The sequence below is a fragment of the Miscanthus floridulus genome, chromosome 2 (assembly GCF_019320115.1).
Source record: "Miscanthus floridulus cultivar M001 chromosome 2, ASM1932011v1, whole genome shotgun sequence".
Taxonomy (NCBI): Eukaryota; Viridiplantae; Streptophyta; class Magnoliopsida; order Poales; family Poaceae; genus Miscanthus; species Miscanthus floridulus.
Genome location: NC_089581.1, coordinates 154,270,250 through 154,290,298, shown reverse-complemented (window position 1 = coordinate 154,290,298; position 20,049 = coordinate 154,270,250). Strand labels below are relative to the sequence as shown.

At 47.2% G+C, this 20,049-nt stretch overlaps 2 protein-coding genes across 2 annotated transcripts; both read left to right on the top strand.

Moving 5' to 3' along the window:
- The first annotated feature begins 4,633 nt into the window (after positions 1-4,633).
- LOC136540181 (aspartic proteinase PCS1-like) lies at positions 4,634-6,767 on the top strand. Its single transcript, XM_066532187.1, has one exon. It carries the CDS (start codon positions 5,072-5,074, stop codon positions 6,446-6,448), a length of 1,377 nt encoding a protein of 458 aa, XP_066388284.1. The 5' UTR covers positions 4,634-5,071; the 3' UTR covers positions 6,449-6,767.
- A 773-nt stretch (positions 6,768-7,540) lies between these two features.
- On the top strand, positions 7,541-11,547 carry LOC136540180 (E3 ubiquitin-protein ligase SDIR1-like). The gene is made up of 9 exons (XM_066532186.1): positions 7,541-7,672; positions 7,908-8,079; positions 8,202-8,259; positions 8,345-8,403; positions 8,539-8,752; positions 8,838-8,973; positions 9,133-9,181; positions 9,619-9,744; positions 11,131-11,547. The coding sequence occupies exons 2-9, from the start codon at positions 7,999-8,001 to the stop codon at positions 11,254-11,256; spliced, it is 849 nt and encodes a 282-aa protein (XP_066388283.1). The 5' UTR covers positions 7,541-7,672; positions 7,908-7,998; the 3' UTR covers positions 11,257-11,547.
- The last annotated feature ends 8,502 nt before the right edge of the window (positions 11,548-20,049 follow it).

Here is a 20,049-nt window from a genome sequence, read left to right as displayed (position 1 = left end):
TAAACACCAATTGAATATCTTCACAGTAAAAACAAGAGATTATTCTCATTTCTTAAGTTTGGATCATAGTCCATGACAACGATTCACTTGCTGTTAGTGAAGCTTGTTGATGTTTAGTTTATGTCATTATCATTCCCTCTTGTTGGGGTTGTCATGTATTATTTTTGGATATAGCTGTAGGTCACTGCTCATGCACAAATTATTTGATCATTATATGTTACCAAAGATCTCTGTATAGTGGCTAATAACTGACCACGGATCCTAACTAGTTATTTGACTTCCCTTCTTTTTATTGTTTCCCCTGAGTAATCACCCATATCCTGTGACTCATATTCTTTTTTTAACTTCTCAGCTGTTTGCTTTACCCTTTGAACCGTGGTTCTTTGTCTTGCTGCTTTCTTCCAGCTTAATTGTTCCAGAAATGTTAGTCTACGTTATGTATATCTGTTGCTAATGGCATATTTTCTGGAGGGAACTGCTGTATGCTTTTCATGATGATTACCCCCCATGCTTCTCATGCCTGCAGGTTGACAATGAAGAATTTCAGTGGTCCTTGTGATATGCTTACCTTTCACAGGGCTCTCCAGCAGTCCAGCTGACAAGGGTGATGGTCATTTATTTTTTAGGCTGTCACAGTACAACAGTACAGTGTATGGCGATGCGGGGGCATCCGTCGGTAGGAATATTACCCTACCAGATTTTGCTTATGCATCGTTATCGAATTGTCCATCCATAAGCATTTTATGGCACACTCAGTTACGCCCTAATGTAGCAGTTTTTTTTATCTGTATTAAGATGATGTATTATCTTGGTTGTTGAGCAATCAACATCTCTGAATGTCGGTTGATTCAACAGCCTACTGTTCGCGCAACCTTCCATTTATGCTGCGTTGGCCATGGTGATGAACAAACATGGTGACGAAGATTGGAAGACAGCTATCAGGTCAAGAAGGACCGGACCCATTTGAGCCCATCTACAGTGAGAAAATCGCCTTGCCTTTCTCAACCATCATGGGTGCTCATCTTCACTCGAGGTAAGGACCGTCTGTTAGGTACCTAGGCTGGCTTAACTATCAGGGAAACATTTGGCAGGATGGCTCAGTTCATTGGAATCTATTGGTGGTGGTCCTGGTCGTGGAGAACTTTCAGTGTTCTGGCGCATCACTAGTGCTCGACGAAAAGGACTGCCGCCGAATGAGCATCCTAACTCTAATAACTGCTCACAGTGCGATGCTTTATTCCCATTCCTGACTTTTACGAAGCATTGGGAAAGATTGCCTTCTTTTCGTTTTATGTGAAAAATCTGTATCACACAGAGTGCTGGAGTAATCAGATGTTCTGTATACCTTCCCGGCAAGAATATTTGTGATAAGCTAAGAGATGAACTTTCTTCCAGTTCCAGGTTTCTGTGCAATGGACTCAGTTTTTGGCAGCACGGCCGCCGCTCCATGTTTCGGTGCGCTCCTCGCAGAAATTTGACGGCTGCCAAACCTCATAATACAGTGCACTCGATCCAGTGGTTTGTGTTGTAATTATAGTAGTTGCTTCAGAAGCAATGGTCCTGCGGAGTCCTTACTGCTGTGGTGAGGCTCCATGTTTTCCGAAAGCCTACTCCACTTTGTTGGTTCCAAGATTGAGTGCTTCATTGTGTAGTTGTCTCAAAACAGTGCTGCAGGATTGAACAATCAGAACGTAAAGAATGCTTGGGCATAAGTGTTCCTGCCGTGCAGATCCAGTGTGCTCCTGGAGCAGAAGGGGATTGGATGATTTGCACAAGCGATGTTATCTTATTCCACCGGCAGTCTGGCACCCGCCTTATTCAGCCTGTTCGCTTGCTCGTAAACGATCGTAAATTTCCAGCCGGGAACAGTGTTTTTCTCTCACACCAAACCAGCCAGCAGTAAATAATCCACGATACGATACGGCCTGCCGAACAGGCTGATTGCTGCTGTTGGCTGCTGTTTGGCAGGATTTATGGTTGCTGTGGCTAATTTGTTGCGAGAGAAAAAACATTATTCCATATTTGAAAAAGTAAGGCTGATTCTAGCTTATAGCTCTTGCGAACAGAGCCCTTCAGTTGTGCATGATTGGTGTGCCAGGTGTGTGCATGATGATCGCTTCAAAAAGAAGCGGAATAGCCATTCGTGTCGGGTCAACACATGTCTCCAGCGGCAGAAGCTAATCATTTGCGAGAACAAAACTGAATCCGACGAACCCAGCGTCTCGTGTGTAGATTCTGATTCTGGTGATAGTTGCAGCGTTTTGACTGAGTGCGATGTTACAGGCTCGAGTGCGAGCGGCGAGCCACGTGCCCACGTCTGTACAGTAGAATGATGCATGAATAGCATTTTGCCCATTTTGCTACTTGGAATCTGCCTGTCCGACGAGTCCATCTGGCCAAATTTCAGAAGCACCGGCGAGGCGGCGATGAAAAGGTGTGAATGTTCCGCACATTTCTCTCTGCGTGGCTTTTCTCATGATACTAGTATACCACTCACTGCCTTTTTCATGAGCATGTTCGCTGGTCGGTTTCTAAGCTGATAAGTCTAAATAGTGCTAGTTTGTTGTAAGAAAAAAAACATTATTAACTGACTGATAAGCCCTTACTGAAATTAACGAGCGAACAAGCTGCATGTCCGCACATTTCACGTCAGAACTCTCAATTGGCCCACATGTTTGTGTCGTACCGTGCTTGCCATAGTGCCTGTTACTTTCCCTTAACGTATCGGAATTTGGTAAAAGTAAAAAAGCCGCCGGCAGCCTGCAGGTCCAATGGTTCGTTCGTAAGAAATGCTGCGTCATTCCCGCATGATGCCCGGGTCAAGCAGAGGCAGGGCGGGGCAGAGCACGTCACATGCGGTGCAGCTGAGAGCACCGGCAGTCACCATCACCGTCTGGCACTCTGGCTCGTGGCCGTGGCTTCCGGGATCACCCACCAGGCTGCGCCGCGGCGGCAAGCCCCCTTCACCGGCACCGCCACAGGCCACAGCTGCTGTGAGAAACTGGAAACCCGACGGGCAAAATAGTAGACTTTCTCAGCAGACCAACAGGAGGGGAGGGGGAGCACAGGAAGATGAGGGGCCTGTGGCTGTGGTTGCACTCACTGTATTGGTAGGTGTCCACTCTCCAGCTGTCGACCACGGGTTTCTCAACCGCAGGCAGGATGAACTGGCGCGCGCTGCACCGAATGCGAAAGGGTCTTTTCGACAAATCTAACGAGAAATCATGGCGAGGCATAAAAGATGTGCATGCAGCCCGTGGGCCAAAGGCCCGGCCCAAAGCACGGTTATTGGGCCCGACCTGAGCACGGGACGGCCCGAACTCTAACCGGGCCCGTGCCGGCCCAAAGCCCATAGTAGGCCGGGCTTGGGCTGAGGCCGCGGCCCGGCCCGGCCCGTTTTACAACGGCCGGCCCGGTGGAGGCCCGGCAACTGGAGGGGCTATATAAGCCCCCTGCCCCGACGGACCCCCACCTTCGGCCATTCTCCCTCACTCCGCCCGCGCCCGCAGCCGTTCGCCCGCCACCCTCGCCTCTGAGCTCTGAAACCCTAACCCTAATCCCCACCTCGCCTCGCCGCCGGTCGCCGCCCGCCGCCCACCGTCGACCACCTCCCAGGCTACCGCTGCCGTCGTCCACCTCCCAGGCTACTGCTACCGACGCCGGATGTTGAGATCTCCTCTTCTCTGATCTCTCCCCCCCCTCCTCGTCTCACTTCTTCCTCCCTACCTCTCTGACTAGTTTGACTCTCTATCTCTCTCTGACCGGATCTTGGGATCTCCTTTTGTCTCCCCCCTCTTCTCCGTCTCGTCTTCGTCTTCTTTTCCATTTCTCCGGTGCCGGGCTCCGTCTCCATGCAGGCAAGTACCTCTAACCCTAACCCTAGATCTAGTAGGCAATCACACGAACCCTAATCCATTTCTCGGTGTTTTTGGTTCGCAGGTCGCCGGTGTGTAGCTGGTGCCGCAGGAGGCGTTGAGGGACGGTGTCGGTTGGGTGGGTGCCATCTGCCATGGCCGGCTCAGTCCGCTGATGGTGACGATGGTCCAACCATCAACGACGAGCTCAGGGCCACAGGGCAGATCCTCGATGACGAAGACGACATGGGAGATGCTGCTCATCTCTTGTTCGGTAGGAGTGCTGCTCCGACCAACCGAGACGATGCAGCGGCTAGTGCTGCGGCCACCAGCGATGCAGCATCTCTGGCTTCGTCCACCACTAGTAAGCGCCGATCCCCTGTCTGGGCTAACTTTGATGAAATCATAGAGACAGTGGACGGTGAGGTACGTGTTGTTGCTATTTGTAAGCTTTGTAAGTCTCGTTTGTCTGGTAAATCTGCTAATGGCACTGGTCATTTGAAAAGACATATGCTCTCATGCAAGAAGAAAACAGAACAGGCTAGTTTGGTTCAAACTAGGCTTGCTTTGAAATATGGTGTTTACTGTGTAACGGGCTATGGGCTGGCCCGATGGACCAGTGGGCCGCGGGCTCAACGGGCTGGCACGGCCCGATATTCGGCCCACGGACCGTGCCTAGGCCGTCCACCAGGCACGGTGAACTGTTCAGGCATGGCCCGGTGGTATGGCGGGCCAAAAAGACCCGAGCCCGATCAGGCCGTGCCTGGCCCGGGCATCTTTAGCGAGGCAGCTGCCCTGAAACTGAAAGCCACTCACTCGCTCGCCTCCAAAACTCCCCGATGATGGACGGCAAATCGGGAGCGCGGGAGCCCCAGCCCCCAGAAGCTCCAGCTGCGCCACCTGGTCACCTGGACGGACAGCCGTGTCCATGGGGTTATAGTACTTGTATTGATGAGATCGCCGACCGCTGCATCGCAGAATCGGATGGGAGAATAGAGGAAACGAGCATTCGATGCTGTGAAGAAGCGAGATGTGACACAATGCAACGTGACGCGGTTTAGAGTACTGCTGCGGATACACCGAACCAGACGAAAAGCGCTGACACGTGATTCGTACGAATGCCGGTGGAAAAGAGACGCTGACATAAGTACGAAGGCGGAGCCAGTTAGTGACGACCAGTCAGCGGTGAGAGTAAACGGAGAGTCCAGAGTGACTGCATGACATTTGCCATGGAGCCGATCCTTCTCCTCTGCCTCTCTCTTCTTGCCCACGGGGCGGAGGCGGCGTGCAGAGAGGCCAGGTTCGGGGGGGCAGTTCTCCCGCTGAGGGCGCAGCAGCTGGTGCTGGCGCCTACACAGGCACCGCCAGCGAACAGGCTCCGGTTCCGCCACGACGTCAGCCTGACCGTGCCGGTGGCGGTGGGCGCGCCGCCGCAGAACGTCACGATGGTGCTCGACACCGGCAGCGAGCTCTCCTGGCTGCTCTGCAACGGGAGCCGCGTGCCGTCCGCGTCCGCACCGCCACGGGCTCCGGGAGCGTTCAACGGGTCGGCGTCGTCCACGTACGCCGCCGCGCATTGCTCGTCGCCCGAGTGCCAGTGGCGCGGGCGCGACCTCCCCGTCCCGCCGTTCTGCGCCGGGCCGCCGTCCAACTCCTGCCGCGTGTCCCTCTCCTACGCCGACGCCTCGTCTGCCGACGGCGTCCTGGCTGCCGACACGTTCCTCCTCGGCGGCGCGCCGCCCGTGCGCGCGCTCTTCGGCTGCATCACCTCCTACTCGTCCACCACGGCCAACGGCAACGACGCCGCCACCAACTCCTCGGAGGCGGCGACGGGCCTCCTCGGCATGAACCGGGGCAGCCTGTCCTTCGTGACGCAGACTGGCACCCTGCGCTTCGCCTACTGCATTGCCCCAGGGGACGGGCCCGGCCTCCTCGTCCTCGGCGGCGACGGCGCCGCCCTGTCGGCGCCGCAGCTAAACTACACGCCGCTGATAGAGATCTCGCAGCCGCTGCCGTACTTCGACCGGGTGGCCTACTCCGTGCAGCTGGAGGGCATCCGCGTGGGCGCCGCGCTGCTCCCCATCCCCAAGTCCGTGCTCGCGCCGGACCACACGGGCGCGGGCCAGACCATGGTGGACTCGGGCACGCAGTTCACGTTCCTCCTCGCCGACGCCTACGCGCCGCTCAAGGGCGAGTTCCTGAACCAGACGACCGCGCTCCTGGCCCCGCTCGGCGAGCCCGACTTCGTGTTCCAGGGTGCGTTCGACGCGTGCTTCCGCGCGTCGGAGGCGCGGGTGGCCGCGGCGAGCCAGCTGCTCCCGGAGGTGGGCCTCGTCCTCCGCGGCGCGGAGGTGGCGGTCGGCGGGGAGAAGCTCCTGTACAGGGTGCCCGGCGAGCGTCGCGGTGAAGGCGGTGCCGAGGCGGTGTGGTGCCTGACGTTCGGGAACTCGGACATGGCGGGCATGTCGGCGTACGTGATCGGACACCATCACCAGCAGAACGTCTGGGTGGAGTACGACCTCCAGAATAGCCGCGTTGGCTTTGCGCCCGCGCGCTGCGACCTCGCCACCCAGCGCCTCGGCGCCCGAGCATAGGCATCTGTGCTCGTTGTGGAGATACCATTGATGGCACACAGCGGCAGGGCACGAAATCGTTGGTAGAGACCAGGTATTAGAGATGGTCTCTCCGATCACCTGCTGCTGTGGTCAACTTTGTATTACGCGATCAAGTATACAAGTCGGTGACAAGCTGATATAGACATATTTATGGATAATTTGATTTGTATTATGCGATCAGGTATACAAGTCCGTGAAAAGCTGATATAGACATAGTTATTATGAATATCTATTCACTTCGGTCATAAATAGGAGTAAGCGAATGTTTTCGAGCTATATAAAGTCCAATGTTCCAAACTTAAACTACACATCATTTTTTTTTTACATGTTAAAAGTTTGAATGCGACATGAATAGCACAATTTCATCCACAAATAAAACTACACATTTGCTATTTCAACAACTGTTTTGTTCTTGGTCGTTTAGGTTTCTTCTGATAAACTTATCTCATGCGCTTGGGATAGTGTATGCTCCATTGAAATTTAGAGGACACTACTCATTTTCAACTCCAACCTAAGGGTATGTTTAGGACTGTTTCACTTACTCTACTCCACAAACTCTATTGTGAAACAGCTTCATAACCAATATTGAGGTGCGTACTCTAAAATAGTCAAGGTGCATCTATTATTGGAGCTTTTTTATCTGTTGGGGAAAAAGAATTGGCATGAAATTTGCTAGAAATTGGCTAGTTATTTATGACAATATGACGCAGACATCTACTACTACTATGTACTCTTTCCGTCTGTAAAAGAATGTAGCTATGGTATTCATGCTCATTATAGTAGTTCAAATTTGACCAAATTTACAGTGAATAGTGTTCATATTAATATATTTGAATCAATTTATTATGAAATTATATTTCATAATTATTATAATAATATTTATTTTATATCACAAAGGTTAGTATTTTTTGTATAACTTTGGATAAATTTAAGGATGGTGGTATTCAATTTTAGCTATCGTGATCCAAGTGCGCCGTCCATCACGAAACGGACGGCACAGATAATGCCACGCACTCTCCACAGGGTGCCCGGCACTGCGGCGCACGAACTCGAAACCGCAGAAGCCTTTCTAGCTCCTGCAGTCCTGCTGTCCCCCCTCTCTTTTCCCCATCTGCAGGCTGCAGGCGCTGCTGCTCTCGTCCTCCGCCAGCGAGCGAATCGCTGGCTCGACGCAGCGGCGGGAGGTATCTCGCCTTCGATCAGGTGCGCGCCCTCCTCGAACTCCCCCTCGCCTTCCTCGTCTGGCTTCCGATTCGATCCGGTCAGCGCCCAAGCCGTGCGCTGGGCGAAGCTTCCGGAAGCTTCAGGGTTTATCCCGGCATTTCGCTTCCCGCGACGGCGCGACCGGATCGCTTGGCCTGACGGAGTTTCTAGCTGGGATTTCGGTTGGGGCGTCGCTCTCCGGCGCTTATTTCATTTATATTTATCGGTGCCTCAGGTTCACGGGCAAATTCATTGCTGCGCGGGGTTTTGGAGTTTGGAGCCAATCTTGCGCCTTAAAGTGGCGGCGGCAGCGTCTGGTGGGCATCATGAGCTTCGTCTTCCGAGGGAGCAGGGCCGACATCGAGGCCGGTGGCTTCCCGGGGTTCGCCCCCGAGCGCCGCGCCATGGTGAGTGTCCGTCTGCTCAACCCATGATGCATTTCTGCTAAAATGTAACTGGTGGTAGTGTAGCTTAAACCGGTTTCCTTGTCCTGATGTCTGATCTCATTCGTATGTGTGGTTGGGTGCAGCGAATTCATGCAGGGAACAGGCCGGTGAATAGCAATTCCTTGGCTTTTCTTCTAACTGGTAATCCGCTCGCCTGTCTATTACCAATAATGTTGAGCTGCTAAAGATTATTCTTTTGGTTAACGTTGTGTTTTTTCTTGGGCAGTTCTTGTTTTGTTCATGGTCCTGAACTCACACCAGATGTCTCCCTCTCCCAATCTTTTGGTAAGTTTTCATGCTGTGTGCGAGGTGTCCATGAGTCGATTAAAGTTGGTTTCTTATTCGTACAAAGCATGCAATTGTGGAACAGTTTAATAACTACATATTTGTCGGATTGCGCAATATTTTCTTCTCTTGTAGCTTTGGCTTGTCTTGGGAGTCTTCCTAATGGCCACGAGCCTTAGAATGTATGCCACATGCCAGCAGCTTGCTCATGCTGCAGCTGCCAACAGTTTTCTCAGCCACACTGAGCTGCGTGTACATGTACCGCCGACCATTGCCCTTGCTACAAGAGGCCGGTTACAGAGCCTTAGACTTCAACTGGCTCTTCTTGACCGTGAATTTGACGATTTAGGTGTGCCAATACATCCCATTCGACTCATGTGATGGTTTATAGTGTTTCCTGAAGACTTAGCGCCATGGAAATCTTTTTGTTTCAGATTATGACACTCTGAGAGCATTGGATGCTGACAATAGCCCGCATGCTCCTTCTATGAGTGAAGAAGAAATAAATTCTCTTCCTGTCTTCAAATATAAAGTTCAGGCACAGCAGGGGAATGCCCCTGCCCGGAAAAGGTAAGACGAATTATCCTTTGGGTTGATTTGTCCATATGGCCATATCAAGTTGGTTCCAGTATCTCCCATCATCAACACATGACCAAACATTTAATTCTGAAATGGAGACTTGGAGTAATTTGTCTCTGTGATGTGTTTCTAACGAATGTTTTTCAATAGTGATGGGCCATCTCAGCTATCGGTTTCTTCAACTGGAGCTGGCAATGAGGTAATTAATAAATACTGGCTTGTTTCTCAAGGTGTGGTTGCTTTAAAAGTATCTTATTATCACCAATCATGTAGGCTGTTAAAATGTCATGTTATTTGTGATGCCACAGTTGTCAGTTGTATGTATATGCAACGATATTCTTATAATATTCCGTTGTAAAGATAACATATATGTATTTTACATATCTGTATAACTTGGCAATACACTTTTTGGCTCAGCCTTCATTTATTGAAGTTATTGGTTGTCTGGTTAGCTTTGGGATTTGTATGATATATTGTGTCAATGGTTTTCTAGTTTACACTTTCTAAATTGATGTAACACCTAGTGTATAGAATCACATAGCTAGTGTGATCACCATCAGTGTCTGTGCAGTAGTACATACATGGTTCAGACTTTGGTCCACGATGATTATTGTTTAACTTGATTCTGCCTTGCAGAAAAAGCAGGATGGTTTAAAAGAAGATGGAACCAGCAAAACTCCAGAGGATGAACTAATATGCAGTGTTTGCTTAGAGCAAGTCGTGGTGGGTGATCTCTTGAGAAGCCTACCATGCTTGCATCAGGTAATCATGCTCATATCTTGCCCTTGGTTTTCCTTGTATGGAAACAGCAGATCTCGATTTTGTTTCCTTTCCGAAATGACCCTGGTAGCACCTTTTAGCTCTAGTTTGATACTTTGATATGGTAACTTGACATGTTAGCTAACATCCTAAAACAACGCCGTGAAACCAGAATCATGTTTGGTGTAGCAACAGGGTTAACCAGTGCATTTTACACATTTTGTGGATGAATACGTGATAATGTGACATACCGACGATAAAAGTTGTTTTTAACTGTTATTATTGTTATGCATATATCATATGTTACTTTACAGTTTACATCTTGCACTTGGTTGACCACTTGCTTCATGCTCCCTCTTCATAAATAAGTGACTTATTGGACATTGACACATTCTCCAAAATGCAACTTTGAATGGTACTTTTTGCTTCAAAATATTTATAAAAAAGGGCGTATCCAGTGCAGAGAGCTCCCGCTCTGTGCGGGGTCTGGGGAAGGGTGTCAGTGGCAAGCCTTACCCTCGCCTGTGCAATGCGAGGAGACCGCAACTCGAACCCGGGACTTTCCGGTCACAGGCGGTAAGACTACCGCTTGCACTAGGCCCGCCCTTCCTTCAAAATATTTATAAAACAGAAAAAAATTGTTTATGAAACTTCTGAGACAAACCTTAACGAATAATTCTCAAATATCCAAACTTATAGAATATAAAAAGTAATGTGTAACCAGAATTTAAAATCATTGGCTTAAGACAACCCAAAACACCACTTATTTCTGGCTGGAGGGAGTATGCACCAGTGTGAAGTGCTATGTTGTTGATTTTGCGGAATAGAAGGTAGGGAGCGTATCACTGTAGTTTATTCTTTACACTCAGATCTGGAACGCTGTAAATTTTTTGGAGTTATCTGAAATTTGACCGGTTAGTTGACACATCAATAACTTCCTTTGCTTTGTCATTCTTTGCCTCCCATAGAGTTCTAGTTTGACATATTTTTAGCACGTCCGATCACAATATCCGGAACCACATATTTCTAGACAAAAATATAGACCAGGAATCACAAGTGAAATAGGATTAAGGGGCAATAGAGGTGTGATCCCGATTCCCCCAATCTGCCACGCCACACCGCTGGCTTCCTATATTTGAGGGTTGGTAAGAACCTAAGAGACTATTGTACAAGACCTGCTATAGCCTTGCCCGTAAGCATGGCCTAGATTTTGATTCTGCATATGCAGTACAGATGCATGTCAGCTTGTGTAGCATGCTATGGACTGATGTTTTTACAAGTGCATAAATGAAAATCCACCGGTTTGAAGATATGGCCACCATAGTGCTAATGTGATGTGTCATGATGAGATAACACTGCAAGATTTCTTACTTTCTGTTTGTTTTACAGTTTCACGTAAACTGCATCGACCCATGGCTGCGCCAACAGGGTACATGCCCAATCTGCAAGCACCAGGTGAGTGATGGGTGGCATGCCACAGGCAACGGTGAAGAGGATGCTTCTTACATGGTGTAAGTAGCTGCCTGGGAGCAGGCCATAGGTAACTACTAGTAGTAGCTACTAACAGAACCAGTGGTGGTGACGGTTTGGACTGATTTCCTGCAATCTAGGGATGTGGCCGAATCCCTGTCTATTCTAACAAAACCGAGTGTGGAATCAGCTGACCAATGTGCTGAGTTCTTGTACAAATAATGTTCATTCCTGTGTTATGTTCAGCGTAAAATAGGTTGATGATAGTCTTCTTCCCCGGCCTTTCTTAGTATTCTTGTTTTCTTTTCTTGTGTGAAATGCTCGGTTTCTTCTCTTGTTTGAAATGCTCACACAAACTACTGCTGGGATTCTTTTTTCTTACTGTAAGAATGTTTAGCCGATCAGTACTTGAGGGGTGGATGCAGGGTTCACTCTGGTTGCGAGAATTGGCATGTACTACTAGTAACACTGATTGCACTGGTACCTTGTTTCGATAACTTCGAAACTGATGCGACGCATATATGACCAATATGGGGAAGGGATGAGGATGACAAGTTGATTTTATTTTTCAGCTAGGTCAGGACTCAGGAGCACTGGTATAATCATATATGGACGTACAGTACAGGTGAGACTTGTCCGACAAATCTCGGAACCTGTCGACCGAGTGTTCTTCGGCCTGTCATGGGCTGCGCATTGGCTTTACCTTCGAGTGATCCTTGGTTCCTCGGTCTGTCATGGGCTGGGCTGCATTGGCTTTCGAGGCTGTCGATGTATGGGCCGGAGAGGATACGGCCTGACGGGCCCTGTTCGCTTTGAACTACTTCAAAAGTATTTTTCCCTCACAACAAATCAGCATAAGCATCAGCATGAGCTAAGTGCGTGTTCTTTTCCATGAGAGAAAGGACTAAAGACTAAATTTTAGTTCTAATTAGTCCCTTTGAATCAAACACCAGTGACTAAAATAGAGACTAGGAACTAAAATGTAGTAGTTCCGGGGTTGCTAATTGGGACTAAACAGCACATATTCCTTCCTCTCTCCTCCCTTGCAGTCTCTCTCCTTCCCTTTAGTCCCCGAAAACAAACACCATTTTAGTTTCTGTTTTAGTCTCTAGTCCTAGGACTAGAGAAAAGAACACGCTCTAAATTTTAGCGAAACGGATAGAGCTAACTAAAACTAGGTCGTTGGGATCTTATATACGAAGAAACTAGAGGCCTGTTCGGCTGGTATTAAAGACGGCTGATAAGCCGGTTGGAGCTGTTTTATTGTGAGAGAAAAATATTGTAGATTCTAGCTGATAAGTCGGCTGATAAGTTTAAACGAACAAGCCCTAGAGATGTCCATACTCAACTCGTACTACATAAGTACACAGTATGGCAGTTCCTAACTATTTACTCCACATGGAATCCTGGTCGGTATGGAGCCGAGGCAGGCATTGGTCCTGTTTGCTTGAACTTATCATCCATGTTATAGTATATTTTTTTCATAACAAATCTGTGAATAGTATTTTTTAGCGTGGCTTATCAGCTAAGCGCCATTGTTCGGTTCCTCGTGTTCCTTGAGAGAATCCGGTTGTCATGAGCCTAGGGAGGCATCTTTCGGTTCCTCGAAAGTCTTTTGATGCCGCCAATTTATATAATTTTTGATGAGAATAATCTATATAATTTTTTATGAGTTGGAATAATTTTTGGGTCGAACCGACGAGCCCTGGGATGGGATTGTCGAACAGACAATCCGGTTAGTCGATGGAATGGGATTGCCCGAATTTTTTACATTTTAGTCCTTTTTTAAAAGTTTCTCACAAATAGACCTCTGGCGGAAAGAATTTAGAAAATGGACCCTTAGCTCGGCGCCATTGGTGCTGGCGCCGAGCTAACACGTCTCGGCGCCAGCGTCTCTAGCGCCGAGCTCCTAGGCACGGTAGATGACATGGCAGTGAGCTCGGCGCCGTAGATCTTGGTGCCGAGCTCGGCGCCAGAGTGACTGGCGTCGAGCTCACTGCCATTTAACTCCGACCTTCCTGCCCGAGCGTTCTTCCTCTTCTTTCTCCTCCCTCTCGGGTTTTTTCTCTCCCCACTTCACTCTACCTCACGAATCGACATATTGGACCTTGGAAACTTTGATTTGATCCGTAGATCTTCGAGAGTAAGGTATCATCGCTCCTCTCCTAGTTTTTTTCGCATCGATTCGGTATGTATTAGTCAGATTTTTGAACGTAATAATCGTCATCGCTTAGGGTTTCATTGTATCCATCAATATATGTATTATACAACCATAGGATGATGCGAAGGCATGAAAAAACTAGCAAACCTAGATGCATGTAGTTATGTTATGGGTTCATTGTTGTGCATCAAATAGGAAACCCTAGGTTTATGGTTTAATGTTAACAGCTTTGGGTTCTTAGAACGAAATTGGTTGTATTGTAGTTATGGTTCTCATTGACATTTATTTGTGATGTTTTGATTTATGTTTGTTAAATTACATCCGTTTTGTTCGATGCAAGAAATATTTCGGAAGGAGTTTTGGTGAAAACGGGGTCGTCCTCGAGAATTATACCCCGACGCGTCTAGCAAACATGCCCCCGTCCCTCCTGACCTCCCTGTCCCTAACTGTGACTGTGGTTTCCCGGCCTATGTTTTTCAATCAAAACATCCGAACACAGCGGCGCGTTGCTTATACACATGTAGTCGTTTTAATGTAAGAAATTGTTTCCACTATCATTTTTCTTTATTTGTGTAAGTATGCTACTAATATTTTGTTGGAATCTCGTTGTGTAGGACCATGAGAGGTGCTTTTTCTTTCAGTGGATCGACGGTGCAGACAAGTTTGATCCTAGGTACCTCCTTTTCGACGATTGGTTTAGAGGAAGACATCCACATGATCACTTCAAGCGGTGGGTTCCACCCCCCTAACCCTCCGCCATTGACGGCTAAGGAGAAGCACCTAGCCACAGTTAGATGACTTGAGGAACCTCCTCTGTGTGATTGTGTAGATCGAGCTGCGATAAATGTAACAGAACCGACCAAATCATAAGAACGTAAGTACAAAAACAATCACCGAAGCGATCAAATTCCTGTACTTAAGCTCCCATAATCCCGGTAGTCCGGAAATCACGAAGGATTTCAACCAACTCTCGACATACAATCCAAGATCGTAATGATTCAACACAACACATCATCCGTTACAACATTTCATAAGTAGCATTCGGATTACATCCATCAGAGTTCAAATAAATATTACAAACCAAGTTTGAGTGTGCGGAAGCAACATAGTTTAGTACAAAACATCATAGTTTTCAAATACATTGCCAAGATCAGAGTCATGTCCCACAAAAGCATTATCAGGTACGAGAACTAGTAGAAACCGCGCCCAACGGTCTAGTCTTCATCCCCAGCAGGGAGAAGGCAGTACTTGCAGCAACCAAAGTAGAACTGGTCATCTGCAACAGGTGGGAAATAAACCCTGAGTACGAGAAGGTACTCAGCTAGACTTACCCAACAAAAATTAGAAATAAAAGACACCAAGGATCATGCAAGGCTTTTCAGGTGGGCTAGCTTGACACAGTTGCATAAAAGAGCTTAAGATTATAGTAACCAATTTAAACTGATGATCAAGCTTATCATTAATTACCTGTCCACTAGATTAGCACCTGTACTAGAGCACTCACTTATTAGGAGCAAACAATATTAACCATAGCAGGTATAATAAGGCTGTCATCATCATATCATCATTTCTGAACCATTAAGTTATTTAGTGTATCTACATTGGAGATAAGCCCGTCAAGTTCTCACTAACCGGGAGAGACGGCGACTCGAATCGAATTACAACTCAGCTGAGGGGGTATTCCTAACTCTCACCCTGGCATACTTTGCAAGGGTAGCCGTGGGTCACCTTTGGAACATCTCAGGAACCAAATTCGCGGGTTCGATCAGCGCCAGCACTCTCAGGGATTACCCTTCTGCCAGGACGACCAGGACTTTTAAATCACCTGCCCTTGGACTCACGCCTACGGCTCCCTTCCGAGGCGCACTTTATACTTATCGACTCCCGGCCTGAGGTGAGCTACTCGGCTTCGCGGTCGGTCTTCAGGCCGGCCAACTAAGAGAGAGGCATGCGTTCAACATGAACAGGAAAGGCTCCAAGATCCAGTCCTTAATCGACACAGACGGAGTCACTGCAAACCGGCAAGCCTCCGCCCGGTCTTAATTTCAAATTAAGACTGGTTCTTTTCCACGATAGCAAATATAGCCAACCGTGCCATATGTATCATCATATATCTCGCAGGTGACAGGAAATCACCTGACTTCTACCGCGTTTAAGCAGGGCTAAGCACTACTCGAGCCTGAGCTACATAGGATTCAGGGTAACCATATCTGGACAAGGAATGGGTAACCAATGCAGCAAGTGTTTGCATCCAACACCTAAACTTAATGCACAATATATGTAATAATAATACTGTAGCTGCAGTTCGGAAAATAGGAGGCTTAATATGCTCCGGGGCTTGCCTTTCACAAAGTTGCAAGGACGGTGATCAGGGCACTCAACGGCGACCTCGTCTGGCACTTCTCCTGAAGGCTGCTCCTCCTGAATCTCCGGTGTCGGCTGCTGCTGCTCGTTCAGTTCCTCGAATTCCAGCAGGGTTACTCCTTCCGGTACACCTATTGCATGCCGATGCAAACGATGAATATCATGGATGCATAAGGAATGACGTGATGCTCATGATGAATGAATCCCAGTGAGTGTTTACGAAAGTATTACTGGACACTCGTTTACCGAGTACTTAGCTCTATTCAAATCACTTTAAGCATGTATCCAACTTAACTTAAATAACAAGAGCAACTTACCTAATTTGCATAACCTAAGATAAAGATGCTCATCTTCAGTTAAAGGCCTAACACCTAGGAACAGTACCATGAACTTAGAATAGTAAAGACATACTTAATATAGCAGTTAAAGCTTCATATGCAACAAGTAGTAACTTAATTCTATCATAACCAGAGTTCTATAACTCCAATTGACTTGCAAGAGGACATTCTGGAAAGCTTATGAAATTCTCTACAATTCATTGGTAAACATCAAAGCATGATTCTGAAGTTAACCAAATTCCATTCCAGTAGACCTAGAATCTGTCCCGCAATGACAGGGTTACTAACTTAATTATTTAATGATTGTGCAAAAGCCTAATTTGACCAAACCAAGTTTACCAACTTGTTTTTCATACCTAAGAAACATCATAAAGTATAGTGCTAACTTCTAAATAAATTATTTAATATCTTTTTCTAATTTATCTAGTTAATTAGGTGATTAAAGCAATATATAGTAAAACTGTTCAGAAAAATCTACAAAAATTACAGTACCTATCTCATGCTTCACATAGACTACCATAAAAATTTCAAAGCCATTAAGTAAGTATAACAGTCTACACAAAAATGATAAGGCATACTGGCTTAAAATGGCATAATTAAGAAATCCTAATGAAAAGTGTCAAGCAACAGATTTCCCATTTTTCCTAGCATCCTTCTAGCATAAGAATAGTACCCATCAAATTTCACCTTCACTGGATCTATAGAAAAATTATGAAAATTCACACAAGATCCACCTATTAATAAAAGGAAATTCTATAACTTAAAAACTACATATGCACTAGCTCTGAAATTTTAACCAGGGACTCTACTAAACCAAAATAGAGGACCCACAAAATTTCATAATTTTTGGACCACAGAAACTCAAGATAAAATTTAAACAAATTTGCATGCATCTAAAAACACATTTCAAAGTCCTAATTAATTCATCAAAAATTTCTAAAACATGTGCTCATACATTATTTTTGTTAAATACTAGACATGACCAGGAACTTAACAAAATTAGAACCACATCAAATTGGATCTATATACTAGGAAATACATATTTTAGAATCATGCACATAAATCTGTGAAAACAATAAACAAAACAATTAAGAAAACCTAAAAGCTACAGGTGGGCTGGCCCAAGGAACGGCGGCCCACGAGCAACACTGGCGCGGCCCAAGACGCGGCTCAGCCCAAGCCGTATCCCGCCTAAGCCTCGGCGGCTGACTTGCGGGGCCCGGGCGTCAGCTGACCCCACCCGTCAGCGAGACGAAGACAGGGGAGACGGTTCCGCCGGCGCGGCGACGAGGGAACTCGCCGACGGCGAACCCTCCTGGCGAAACGAATAGCACCGACGTGCTTCCCCAGCTCCCACGCGTTGATTTCCCTACCAAGCCGAAGCTCTAGTGGTCCCTAAGAGCTCCGGCCGCGGCGCACGGCGAATCGGCCATGGCGCACGGCGGCGCTCGGCCGTGTCCCGGCGCGGCTGGACCGGCACTGGGGGTGGCCGTTACACTCGAGCACCTACGCGTGAAGGAGATGACTAATCGCGAACTAAGAGAGGAGGAGGGGAACGGGGCCGTGCTGACCACGGTGAGGTCACCGGTGCGGCAATGGCGGCCATGGCGCGGTGGTGCGTGGAGCCGGCAAGGCTGCTTACCTATGGTTCGTACGACTCAGAGAAGGTGTAGACGAGATCCGTGGGAGGCTAGCGGAGCACTGAGCGCGAGGGTGCAGGGCGAGGCGCGACGGCGAGCAATGGCGGAGCGGTGGCTTCACAACGGCTCAGACGCGCGTGCGGGTTGAGCGAATGGAGCAGGGCCGACGCCGGGTGAGCGCGGCGCTGGCTTGAAGTGGAGGGCAGCGTGCAGCGGATTCAGATCAGCCACGGCGCGTGGCAGCGCGATCAGCCGACCGACGCCGGGTGTCCCCCACGCGGCGCTTGACCTCTGTTGCCGGTCGGCCATGACCGACTGAATCATTTCAGAAATTGCGATTCAGTTATCCAATGACCGACTGACAGAGCAGGTTAGACGATGATTTGCTCCAAATCCATGACGATTTAGTGGAGGAATTGAACATCAAAGTTGTAGACCTACCTTCCCTCTACAAACTCTTTTCAAGGACCAACACCTAAAACGCCGTGGATCCGAAGTTACATGGAGCCAAAGTGGGCTCGATGCAACTGAAATGCAGTTTAAGACTTAGACAAATTTTTCAGTGAAATCAACATGAAATTTTGACTTGTGGGCCATGTTTGAACATGTTCCACACATTTTCATGAGTTGGTCATAAAACAACTTTTGTTCCTTGATAAATTAGCTACAACTTTGGTAAAGAGTGCACAGCCATGCAAAGTCTCTAAGTTGGTCTTTTGAATCAGTCAAACAGTGAGACTCCTAGGGTCAATCCTAGTCAAACCTCCATTCAAGGGCAATTCTGTCATTTTGACCTACATGAACAATGTTCCAACAAGTAAACTAAATGTAGTTAAGGTGTATTAGACCATGATCAACCACTTTACAAACTTGTTATACCACTTCTAATGATCACATGGAATAAAACAATTAAAACAAACAATTCAATCATATGTTGCAATGAAATGTTTCATATGTTTCATGGCTTGGTTGTTATTCTACACTTGTCATATTTCTACCATGTTGCCATGTTTCAAGGTATGAGAAATTTATGTTGCATTCATATGTTGCACTACTATCATTCATAAGCACTCCAATACGAAACAAACAGAATGTGCGAATGTTGCATGTGTATGTTTCAGTGACAATGGAAATGATGACATAGATGATACACATGCTTATGAAATGAAATGCAATTAGTGGAAGCCAAACACCTAGGGTGTTACAGCCCTCCCCCCTTAGAAAAATCTCGTCCCGAGATTTGGAAAGCGTACCATTTAATATAGAAAGCTAGATAGTTTTCTTTTAAATAATCTTCCCGCTCCCAGGTTGCATCCCGTTCACTATGATTACTCCAAACTACCTTGTATAACTTAACCACTCGTGTACGAGTCACTCTTTCTTGAGTATCCAGAACTTGCACGGGCTTTTCCTCATAAGAAAGATCAAATTTCAAGTTGACTTTCCTTGTTGCTATTCTTTCCTCGGGAATACGAAGACACTTCTTCAGCTGGGACACATGGAATACCGGGAATATAGCTCCCATCTCACGGGGTAGATCGAGTTTATAGGCTACTCTTCCACTTTTCTCGATAATGCGGTAGGGTCCAACATATCGAGGCTCAAGCTTCCTTTTAATTCCAAAATGCTTGACTCCTTTCATAGGGGATACCTTCAGATAAACATGATCACCTACTTCAAACTCAATAGGTTTCCTTCTCTTGTCAGCATAGCTCTTTTGTCTGGCCTGAGCGGCAGTCATATTCTTCTGTATAGTTCGGACTTGCTCTTCGGCTTCTTTTACAAAATCAATACCATAGAATCTTCTTTCTCCGGGTTCCACCCAGTTCAAAGGAGTTCTACACTTGCGGCCATAAAGAGCTTCAAAAGGAGCCATTTTGATACTCTCTTGATAACTGTTGTTATAAGAGAATTCAGCGAGAGGTAACCAGTCTTCCTAAGAGCCTTTGCAAGAGATAAGACAAGCTCTAAGCATGTCTTCAAGAATTTGATTAACACGCTCAGTCTGTCCTGATGTTTACGGATGATATGCAGAACTGCGGATTAGATGAGTGCCAAGATTCTAATGTAAGCACTCCCAAAAGCGAGCCGTGAACTGAGTTCCTCTATCAGAAATAATGGATTTGGGTACACCATGGAGACGTACCACTTGTTGAAAATAAATCTCAGCATAATTGTGAGGATGATAGGTAGACTTGACCGGAATAAAGTGAGCAGATTTAGTTAGACGATCTACGATAACCCAGATGGAATCACAACCCTTTTTGGTAGTGGGTAATCCAACAATAAAATCCATACTAATTTCTTCCCACTTCCAGCAAGGAATAGATAGTGG

What these genes read in the sequence shown, in the direction of transcription:
- LOC136540181 (XM_066532187.1), top strand. Translation starts at nt 5,072, where the DNA reads ATGACATTTGCCATGGAGCCGATCCTTCTCCTCTGCCTCTCTCTTCTT.
- LOC136540180 (XM_066532186.1), top strand. Translation starts at nt 7,999, where the DNA reads ATGAGCTTCGTCTTCCGAGGGAGCAGGGCCGACATCGAGGCCGGTGGC. An exon ending in CTTGGCTTTTCTTCTAACTG is followed by an intron (nt 8,260 to 8,344) that starts GTAATCCGCTCG and finishes TTTCTTGGGCAG; the next exon opens with TTCTTGTTTTGTTCATGGTC. An exon ending in CTCCCTCTCCCAATCTTTTG is followed by an intron (nt 8,404 to 8,538) that starts GTAAGTTTTCAT and finishes CTTCTCTTGTAG; the next exon opens with CTTTGGCTTGTCTTGGGAGT.